The 11,606-nt window shown below is 38.3% G+C and overlaps 1 protein-coding gene across 4 annotated transcripts in view; it reads right to left on the bottom strand.

Annotated features, from left to right (window-relative positions):
* The window catches only part of DUS2 (dihydrouridine synthase 2), a 50,519-nt gene that overhangs the window by 5,957 nt on the left and 32,956 nt on the right, over positions 1-11,606 (bottom strand). The window contains exons 16-17 of one of the 4 annotated variants that reach the window (XM_041125805.1): positions 8,727-8,792; positions 2,179-6,315 (exon numbers count right to left, since the gene is read on the bottom strand). The exons of 1 other annotated variant lie outside the window; for it this stretch is intronic. In XM_041125805.1, the coding sequence (XP_040981739.1) occupies positions 8,771-8,792 (22 nt within the window). In that variant the 3' untranslated portion in view covers positions 2,179-6,315; positions 8,727-8,770. Of the gene's footprint in view, positions 1-2,178; positions 8,793-11,606 lie in introns of those variants that run through there. 2 more of the 4 variants (XM_041125806.1, XM_041125804.1) reach the window with 2 other exon arrangements.

Here is an 11,606-nt window from a genome sequence, read left to right as displayed (position 1 = left end):
AAAAACTAGAAAGTTGCATGCAGTTAAAGAAGAAATCACTGTTTTCATTTTACAAGTTAAAAAAATCCCTACATATTCAACTTGAAAGACAGCTTCTCATTTTTAGTTACATAGCACTAAATCAAAAATGCCTCTTTTAATTAACTTGAATAATAAATCTGACAAACACCAAGTTCTTACGGCAGTGCCTTGAAATTAAGCTTGACTATACACAGCAGTAGGACTAGGGTCTTAGCTATGGATGGAGTAAATTGTCTACAGCAGGTAAGTTACTTCCAAAACCTAAATTTCATTTAAAAAATTACTTAGAAATTTATCAGTCTTTCATTATAAGTCAGTGGGATACAGTCCCTGATATTAGTTCTGAAAACGGAACTTGAACATTTAAATTACTTAGACTTGTTGAAATTTTTTTACCAACAGCTTTACGTCTTTACGTGACAAATACACATATTTGCAGGGACAGGCTATGGTGTACATGTGCATATAAACTTTCATGCTGTAGCTCCAGCAGACTGCTCTACCTCACCAAGCGCAGCTAGAGAAACAGCACATCACTTTCATAATGGCAGTTCTCCCTTTTGACAGATCAGGTATTTTTTTGCTGAAACAAATGGATATGGTTTATACTTCCTTTGACTAGCTCTACTGGGAAGTCTTTAACAGATTTCTAATGTCACACACATCCAAGTCAACCACATAGCTAAATCTACAGGACATAGTCTGATAAATACTGTTTTTGTCAGCAGCACTGACTTAAACCACCCATGCCTCCAGGCTCCTTGTTCCCTTCCTTTTCTTTCTCCCTTGTTGCCCCCAAACAACTGTTTGGAGGGTTGGTGGAAGGGGTGTGGAGAAGAGGTTGTTTTTAACCTGTATCAATTCCCTACTCTGTTTTAGCACAAAATCCTGTAAACAATTGTACTGACACTACTGAGGCAGTGACAAAGACATGGGGAATAAACAGCTGGGGATTGAGGAACACTGACATGAGAAAAGGTGTTCATCAAACTACAGCAGCCATCCTGTCTGAGCATAAGATGTTTCTGCTACTTATCTAGGCAGACAATTAAAGGAGAATTATTGGAAAGCAAAAAGATGTCAGTTAAAGATGGCAACAAAACTTGTCCTTTAAATAATAAAACTCTCTTTTAAACTGAAACCATAGGGGTGTCATTTAAATAGTCTGAGGAGAATTCAGTGACTTCTTTGCAAATATGCACTTTTGGCTGCTTCTTTGCAAATCCATATTATAGCACATTTACTAAATGTGCAAAACTGGGCTTGTTTACACAGGGTTTGTGTGGTAGAAACAGTTCTTATTAAAATTTCAAAATTTTTAAAGGGTCATATCTCTCAATGTTATGTATTCAGACTTCACAGTTCAGCTGGCATTTTGTCTGTGCACAAACTACATGACGTTGCCCTTTTCTTTCAAAAAAGAACATCCACCTATAATTCAGACTTGTGTCATGAGGACCAAGGAGATATCCACTTAAAAAGGGTCACACACAGTTAAGATCACATTATAATAAACTCACTGTGCTTAGTCTTCAAGGGGGTCTCTCCTTCTCCCTCCCACCCCAGATACTGTTGCAGTTGCATACTGCTTTTGTATGAACAAGCTTGTTGTTACTGACTCTTGCAGTTTATTGGAAAATTAAAAATTAAAATATGCAGACTATTTTATAACCACATATAAATTTACAAACTTCCACGATCCTGTATGTTTGCCTATCCCCAAACCAGATTACACAATACAGGCATTTGTACGGAAAAATTCATAGACAGATTTTTAATGGCTCTGTAACACTCAGAAAAGAACTGTTAAGCAGCTGCTCATTCCCTACTTTTATGAATACAGGGCTGAGTTATTACTCCATATAATACAGTGCTTGTTTTGGGATAAGGTAGGAGGTAATCCCTAAAGCTTAGTCTGTTTACAGGTCATATCTGCCTCCCCAGTGATACTGCCAGATCGTGGTAAATTTTCTGAAGGGCAGTGGGACTAGACTGAGTACCTTTCACATACTGACCAGTGTATATGCTCCCTATATAGAATCTCTATAAAGAGATTCCAAAGAATATGCTTTTGTTTTAGGGAACAGAAGGACATTTTTGGTTTGCTACTCCCCTCTCAAATGAGTCTTGGTAATCCTGCATGTTTGGGTTTTTTTGATCTATAGACAAAAATATAGAGCCAGGAGTCAGATGAAAACTAAAATGCATAAATCCTTTTAAAGGAGCTTCTATCTTATCTAGATTTAGATTTTATATAGATGTGGTAGGAACATGGAGACCGCAGCCAACTGTATTATTTTTGCCAATCTGCCTTAAAGTTCAAGAGTGAATAATGTCAAAAAGTTTATATGCTTTCCCAGATATATGTTATATGGTTCACAGATAACAATGTCTAATTTGTCTGTCACCTATCTCAGCAGCTGTAAGAAGTACCTGGATTCATCAGGAAAACATACTGTAGAAGATGTCATCACCTCGTTAGTTTAGAAAATAGTAGATTCTCAGGAGCAGCATCAAAGAGTACTGAAAAAAAGGTTAGTGTGGACCCTGGAACAAGTTTTCTTTCAATTCTTTCCCCTGAACCTTTGCCTTCTCCTTCCTTACATTTTTCCATCCCTTCTGCTCTTTGGGACCAGTCCAGTATGGAGGATCTCTCTGCAAACCTTGGCTTCACTCATAGCCAAGTAAAGCAAAGGATCAAGCTCATTTGCCTGTCTAGAGCAATCAGAACTTCAAGTTTATCATTCAGAAATCATATGGGCCATTAACTGAGCATTTATTTGGGCTCTTTTTTTTTGAAAGAAGAACTGGTATCACAAGGCACCTTGAGAATGGAGTTTCTGTCTTCCCTGCCTTGATCTGAGAGGGCCCATTACTGAACTTGAGGACATGGTCAGACTCATGCAGCTGATCTGTATTAAGAGGTGAACTCCTCCACACTATCTGTAGTTGCCAGTCCTCTCAGATCTGCCAGTCTGACTACACATGGAGCCACTCCCTAACTTGGTTCTGTCAGAATAATCTGCTTTTTGTGGCAAATGATCAGACAACCATAAGAAAGGAATGAAAGAAAAATGTTCCTTTTTGTTGGCTCCTGTTACTCTAGGGACTGGACAAGGTTCTCACTGACAGTTGGTTACGATGGCTGTTAATACCCTGAAACAAAGTGAATGAATACCATGATTTAGAAGAAAGGAGTGAAGTCTCACTAGGAAACCCTAGGAATATCATAGGAGTAGGCAACTGTAGAGCAGTTTCTTTAAAGAGAGAAACTGATGACCATTTGGAAAAAAGTCTTTATATTTTAATGATCTGTAAAGTTTAGCCTCTGGCAGTTCTATTTTAAAAATAATCTTTTACAATTAAAACCAGTTAACTCAGAAACTGCTGCAAGATGAAATATATTGGATCTCTTGTCCACATTTTGAATTGCCCCAACTTGCATTTGCTGCAGACTAACCCCCCTCCAGATATTAAATGGTGATATCTTATGTGCATACAGAAGAGGCACAGCATCTGTTACACAGTCAAGAATCAACTCTGAGTGCCTTACTGCCGGAAAAGGCAACGCACTTTGTACGAGAATGCTATTTGTCTGTTAGCCATGCAAGAATCCACTTAGCTTCCATTTCAGCTCATTTGTAGTTGCAGCTCATTTGTAGTTGCCAATATCTACCCTTTAAATACTTACAGCTGCCACTTCTGTGTTGAAAAAGTATCTATTTTCATCTTTCATTTAGGAGTGAGACACTGTCCAAAGCATCTGGTAATGTGAACTGTGGGGCTATATAGCCTGGTTCAAAGTCATCCTAGATGAGAATAAGTGTTTCAGCAGCAGTTCTTCTGGTGGCAGTGACCCTTGGTTATCAAAAAATTCCACCCAACAGAACCACTCTATTTTGCTGGCTTGTTTTCACCCTGCACCAGTTCCCCAGTCTAGTTAGCCGAATAGTTGTACACATAGATGCACTTGCAGAACTGAGAGGGCAATACAGGGGCAGGAGGAGATGTCCAAGGTTACTTTTCTGGAATTGACTTCACAAGACACAGAGGACTTCAGCCTATACAGACACTAATCCAAACCTTTTCCAAAGCACTAACTCCCTAGACAAACATTTAGAAGTGTGCTGTGGATTCAAAAATTATTTCAAAATATTCTTTGTTTTCAGGAAACAATAGTGGGAGGGCAAAAGAAGTAAAACAAGGTATTTAATTTTAGATTCTACCTTTGACTAAATTGTTTATCAGCTGCCATGATGCCTATTGTGGACTAGCAAGAGGCAATAAAACGTCTAGGGTTTAACAGATACAGTCTTCCCTAAAATCACAATCTACGCTCAGAAATTGAGATTTCCATCACAAACTCGCATTACTGCCATATACATCAAAATCCATGGGTAGTCCACAAGAATTACAACTACTTTACCATTAAATAATACAGATACTGGCCCACCAACTTCTCCCACTGTGACTGAGAGTGTATGTACACTGTAGGCATTCTTAGTGCTACAGCTCACGCAGGCACAGCCAGCCTGGCTATAAAGCAGCTGTATTAGCTGTTGCTAACAGAACCCTTGAAGCAGATTTCATTGCAGGGGTGCATGATGTTCTACAAAACTGAATAAATACTTGAAAAGTTTAGCCAGCTCTAGGATCTGTTTTGGTCTCACTGTTCTGCCAGTAGCCAGTCATTTTAACTGGTATTTTAACAATACAACTTCAATTACATTGAAATAACATTTGTCTTAGCGACTCTCAGAAATCACAGAACTTGCAGAGCACACTGTTTCCCAACGTACAGGGTTCTTATTCAGGAGGGCTCTATAGCCATGATTCTCACCATTTGTAAGGACAATTTGATGCAAAAAATTACAACTCTGATTTGACTAATATGAACCCTGTCCATAAACAAGATCTACAAATGCAAAGGTTAGGGTGCCAGGATGTACTTCTCTGGGCCTGAAGCTAATAAGGCTGTGGCTGTACTGACCTTTCCTAGGTGATGAATATTGACTTCAGCAGTCCCCATTTCCCCTCCCTAGGCACTCTCCATTCCCACGTACCCTTTCTTGCTGTTGTGCCACTGCTAATCTATGTGGTCCCAGAGTGAATCAGATTAGGGAACTGATTCACCTGAAAAAGAAAAGCAACTATAAGCAAGTGTCTGTGCCGGCACAATGGAGGAGGTAAAAAGCGATGAAGGTTGCAACAAGAAGCAGGAGGCCAGGACTTGGTAACTTGGTTTGAACCACAGCCTATTACATGAGCCTTGATAACATACAATGTCTCTATGCTAACAGAGGAACTGGAACTGCAAAGGGATGAAATTTCTGGTGAGCCTGAACAGCTCAATGAAAGAGCTCAGAACAGATGTCAAGTCAGTTTTCATATTCCCTTGCCTTAGTTATATCTCCACACTTTTCAAGAAAAAAAGTGTTTAAAATGTTTGAATTAATTGCTACAGTAGTTTATTTAGTTTTAGTGTCTCTGAGAATTGTGTGTTATTTGTTTCAGGAATAATTAGTCCCAAGAATATACTGGCAACATAGTTCAAACAGTGTCATTCTAATACACCTATGAGACTCAGGACAGGTAGCAACTTCCTTAACTGATGGTCATTCAATACCCCTTTTTGGCATTCTTCAGTTCACCTCCCATCTCAGTAAAATATAATACATTTCTTGAGAAATCTCATGCAGTTCCCATGAAGTACTGGATACCAGTTCCTTCTTTTTAAGCATACAATTTAAAAATTTCAAACAGAAAAGGACTCAAGGCAAAATTCCTTGCCTAAATAGCTTTTAAGTTTGTGAGAACTTAGCTCCAAAATATGTTACTTTAATCCATCTAATTTACCCAGCATTTCATCCTTTATAAGTAACTCAGTCTAAAGCTTTATAGTCAACTAGCAAAAACTTGAAACAATGGTGATCTCCATTTCAAACAATCTCCTGTCAAGAATCATATATAAGAAAGTATGTTGCCACTTCCCATATCTGTAGTGGGTAGATATGAATCCAGGACATTATCCAGCATCTCAGAACCATATCTAAATCATCAATAAAAACACTCAGGCAGGTGGTAAATCATTCTACTCTGACATTGATATGTCTTCATGTAACCCCAGTTCCAGATCCCTGGAACTTTCTTCTTTAACTTTCTTCTCACTGGTTCATCCAACAACACATTCTTTAAACTGCTTTATATGGTTTTTCTTTGTCCCATGTCTTGACTATGACATGAGTCCACTCTGAGTCCCTCAGCTTCCTCCTCCTTTACCAGACCCATCTTTTTCTGTCACAGAGAGCACAAAAAGCATAAAAAGATGTACTCCAGCTTCTCCTCTGCTCTTGTGAAAAATGGGTCAGTCAGCTTTGTGCTCCTCCCTACCTTCCACCCTTTGTATACAGTTATATCCTGTCTGCCCTACCTTTCATGTTTGTTCTCTTAGATGGTAAATTCTTCATAGCAGATGCTCCATATACTCTTAACACTTGGCCTATTTTGGATGTTGCTATAATATAGATAATAAAACTATATTCCACACAGACCTGAACTTCATCTCACAACAAAAAAAGCCAAACCCTGTGCATAATTGCTGATGTTTTTAAGTCATAAAAGTAATGCTGGAGTCTATTTTTAGACATTGTGTTAAGTTTCACTCACTTTTGATAATCTGCATTTTCCTTTTGTGGAGTTATGTTTTGTTTATAGTTTAGAAATTGTGTGTTAGATCTCACATGATGACCTTTAAAATAAACCGAGCTTAACATCTTGATATCCACAATGGCGTGGGAGTCTAAAGATGTGGTTGAAGATATTGTTTCTCGTTAGGAGGAAACTAATGACAGATCATGCCACTTCCTCACTTATCAAGGAAGATCCTCTTGGTGCTAGTTTTATGTTAAACTACAGCAGTTCGTGATACACTGTGGGTGTATTTATAATATATATACACAGGTTGTTGACAGAGCTCAATACTGTATATTGTTCCTTAATTGACTAATCCAGACAAATTAGCAAAATAAATTTGATACCTTTTATCTGCTATGCACAGGTTATGAACTTGTCCACAAAATACTGAGCAGTCAATAGATAGGAAGCATACTGGATAGAAATATGCCGGACATTTCCCAGTTCCATTTCTTGAATCCCAAGGAAGCATATCAGACAACTGCACATCCAGTTGGTCTCTATTTTCTCATCATACTAATTTATGTGCTAATTTGCACAGCAGTGTCAAAGACTGAAAATTATTACATTCTTTTAGGAGATCAGCTACATCATAGACAGTCACGGTACAAACTCCACAGAAGCCCGTATCACTGACCCTGAGTCTTGATCTGAGATACTGTACTCAAAAGGACTAAAAAATATTTTAATTGCCCTTTTCTTTTTCTGCCACTGATGATTGTGCTGAAGTTGTCAACAGGATGTTTCGTGCCAAGAACTGGACTGTAACCAGCAGCTCATTCCACTTCAGTTAAAACATCTTTACTACCTGCATACGTATTATCATGAGTGCAGGTGCTAGAGCAAAAGGCTCCCTATCCAGTCGTGTTTTCCACCTTCATAATTCATCTGAGGTATTCTTGCTACGTTGCTATTCTACACAGTCTTTACATGTCAGGCAAGGCACTTCAGGTGTTGACTGACTTTTGGTGGCAGACTTTGTTGGGGCCAGCAAAGCTGGCGGCCACTCAGCTGTCTGCTCAGCCCCTGTGCTAGATGCTCCTGCTGAAGGGATATGCGCATGCTCTTGAGGACCCTAGTTACAGCAGAAGGAAGTAACATAATGAAAACCAACACTGATACCAGTTGAATGTTACCAGCTGTGCACTACAGAAATCAAGGAAGAAATATTGTTTAATGATCTCTACCTACAGAAGCAATCATTGCCAAGCAAAGATAGGAAAACAGATACACTTTTTTGTCATCCCAGCTAAATGCCTTCTTGAATGGAAGTCAACACCTGCACAATACTGTTCTAGTAACTCAGGTATAACATCTGAATCCCAAATTCATTTTAGTTCACTCAGGGATGCAAGAAAGGCTTGCAATGGAAATTCAGGGATTAACAAGGTGACTATGTTCAGATAAAAAGATTGGTCAGCTTGATATGCCCACTCTAAATATTGAAGTTGAAGAAAAGAATGGTATTTACAAAAGCTAACTTTAGCTTAGTGAGGCTAAGGAAACAACTGAGCAGAAACTATTCTGAATTACCATTTGAAAACCCTCTCTTCCCCATCCACACTGACCCGAGTGAAGAGTACCCTCAATAAGCTAAGATTAGCTTTTGTCAGTATCCCAAAATCTGTTAAAAAGTTACAGACAACTTCTTCTCTAAAGGCCGACGTGTATTTAGTGAAAATCAGTTTAAGGCACAGTTACAGAAAAGCCAACCAAATTTACTAATGCAAGAAGGAATACAGATAGCTGCTTTCTGTGAGTCTAGGATCCCAGAACTGTAAAAAAAAAAAAAAAAAAAAAAATCAAAGTAGCACTGCATACTAAACTGAGGAATATCCCTCCTATTTGCTGATAGGTGCTTTTATCTTTGCAACCAGCAGGAATAAACTACAGACCTAGGTGAGAATTCTGGCCTTGGAACAGAAACATTCTCCATTGGTCTCAGGTACCCAGTTTGTGATAATATAATTAGAGGATTAGAAAGTCCTAAACCAAGACAGCTACTATGTTACCTCTCTCATTTTCCCAGTGGGGAAGTTTTCATGGCTTTTGAGGATCAGGTTTGGCTCCCATGAACCCCGTAAAATTTGTAAAGGAGAGTGTTCAATTTTGTATGTGTTCACACAGAAACATCATTATTGTCATGTTTTGTTAGGCCATATAGGACGTCAGTACAATGACAGCATGCGTGCGGGGTTCTAAAGCACAGGGGAAGTGAGAAGAGTGAACTGTGTGGGCGAAATGTTCTCTCCGACCAGGTGATCTGGTGAATTCACAGGCTAGGCTGAGGGGGTAAATAGTACGCATAATGGCAGTCTAGCAGTGACAGGTGAAGATGCGAGACGTTTTTTTAACAGGATGAGGTTAGCTCTTCCTTTCATGGAAATACATCAACCCTTTCTGGAAAATCTCCTTTTCATCTAAATTACTTTTTTTTTTTTTTTTAAATTAAGATGTATGAAAAAAATAACAAAGTGGGGGTGGAGCAAATCCGTTTGTCTTCAGTGTGTTTCTCTACAAGAAGAAATGAAATGGAAACTCTGTCCTCCATCGTACTTCGAGCTGCATTTGCTTCTGTAACTCAGTGGCATAGGGCATCATTTAAAATAAATGGTGTGTTACACATTTTGTCTCTAACAAAGAATGGAGAATCCTTCTACTATGGACTTACAAGAGCTTAAATACTGAATATGAACATGAGGAAAATGGGTAAATGCTGAATCTGTGGATAAATGCTGAACCAGTACTATTGTACAGAAAGACATCAGTGACTAGTTTTTTGTTGTTTAGTTTTTTGGGTTTTTTTCCCTCTGTTTATCCGTTCACCCCAGCATCACTGCCACTACAGGATATGCATGCATCTCGGGTCACACTGCATAGTCTTGCATGCTAGCTATACTAGTGAGCAAACTACCACTGATTTTACAGTCTACATTGCAACATTTGGCATGCTGATAGAATTTAATGGGAGAGAAGATAATTTATTAAATCTCTATTAATTCAGTATTCATAATGCAGTATTTATATAGCCTAAGGGCTACAAACATTGTAAGTACTACAACTGTTTTCCATGCCTAGGCAGAACAAAGTATGAAAGCTGGTATTAGCTGTAATAAGAGAATGTCACAGGGCAGCAAGACAGTAAACTAGAATTACCATGTCACTGATGTGACAGGTAGGCATCATGGTCTAACTGTACAGTGATTTACTGGCTTAACCCTGCAGTCTCAATATTCCAGGTTTCTGAAATCATATCTTTCTGTTGCCCCTGAGAACACTCCATCTGCTGTTCCCTCTCACCTAAGGATCTGAACACTGAATGTTCAATTAACTTCTGAAAAAAACCTACAAAAAAAAGCATTGTATGTCATACAGGGGAAATAAATGCACGCTTCTGCTGAAGTGAAACTGTCCCATATTGTTTTTAACACTCTTAAGATCTCATGGGTTTTGTGGTTCGTATAGGTACCTCTACCCAGACATGTTTACTTGTGTTCTGTCTGGTGTCCAGGATTTGGCTCCGTTTCAGCACAGTGAGAAGAAAACAATGACAATGGTTTCAGCTTTTAAATTGTTTGTTGCCTGGGACTTATATGAGTATGTAACTAGAGCAGATACAGATGGCCAGGAAATTTGCTTTAAATTTTATGATTCAGAGCTAGTGAAACACTAAAGTACTAAATGGCATTCACGTCTTTGCTGCCTGAGAAACTTAAAGAAAATTGCAGTAGTTCATTTCTTAAGTAAATAAGCGTGCACTGAATCAAATCACATAAGTCACCAAGAAGCTTCCCAATGAAGTTTGATTAGAGCCTAATTTTTTTTTCTAATTCAAAAAGGAGAATTTTTTACAACACTTGAAATTAAAAAAGGTTAAAAAGTACTAGCTTTTAGTTTAATATCTTTGTAACTCTTGCTTTTTTCAGACCACAATGAGGAAAACCATTTTAGCAGTTTCTGTTTAAGAAGTTTAACATAAAGACCTATGACCAAATGCTAACAATCCTTGCTAAAAACCTCTGCACAGAATAGACAGTGGCAAGTATATAGGCATGCATGGCACATGCAGCATCCTACTACTGCATAGATAATTTTACAAATTAGTAAAAAACCTTATTAGGAAAGGTAAAATGTTTATACAGTTTTAAACCAGCTAAAAAGTACAGATTGAAGATCTGTACTTAAATCCAATTCTGTCAGCTCTACGCAATAGAATACTAACAAAAAAATCCGTGTTCGCAACTATAGATAGATTATAACCATTTCAGTTACAATCACCGAGCAATAATTTTTAAAGGCAGTTAAACAGGAAGCTCATTTTTCTTATCAACACAATGACACACTGAAGCAGTAACAAATGTATGGAGACTAACAAGGAAAATTAAGTTAAAATGAGTAAAGTGTCAGATTTGTACTACAGTGCTTTGTAAACTCTCACAGGAGGATATCTCTCAGACAATAACTTTCTAAAAATGGAAAACAGAGACTCTCCCACCATGCCAGAGCAAGAGAAAAGTATTTATTTATTTATCTAATAGATATTTAACAGGCAGATTCACATTAACTCCTACAAGCTGGTTTCATTTGGGAGCTAAGTGAACGCCACAAATGTATATTTTTTAAGCCCCCTCTCATAAAAGCACTGAGGTTAATGCTCCTTTGAGTAAGGATGACTGGACTAGACTCCCTCTGGAGCTCATCAGTTCTTCTCCTTAACTGACCTAGGCAACTGCTGTTTAACAATACATGAGGCACTCCCTCCTCACCAAAGGCTTTGCATCTTGCTTTTAATGTTTTTCATCAGCTTTGTCACCAGAAACTGAATAAAAGCCTCAAACATTGGCCTCCTGCACTGTGACAGAGATGGAAACTTAAGCCTTACAGGCCATCAT

The sequence above is a fragment of the Aquila chrysaetos genome, chromosome 9, assembly GCF_900496995.4.
Source record: "Aquila chrysaetos chrysaetos chromosome 9, bAquChr1.4, whole genome shotgun sequence".
In the NCBI taxonomy this organism is placed as follows: Eukaryota; Metazoa; Chordata; class Aves; order Accipitriformes; family Accipitridae; genus Aquila; species Aquila chrysaetos.
Note: the sequence above shows the minus strand (reverse complement) of the source record. Positions and strands in the feature narration are given on the sequence as shown.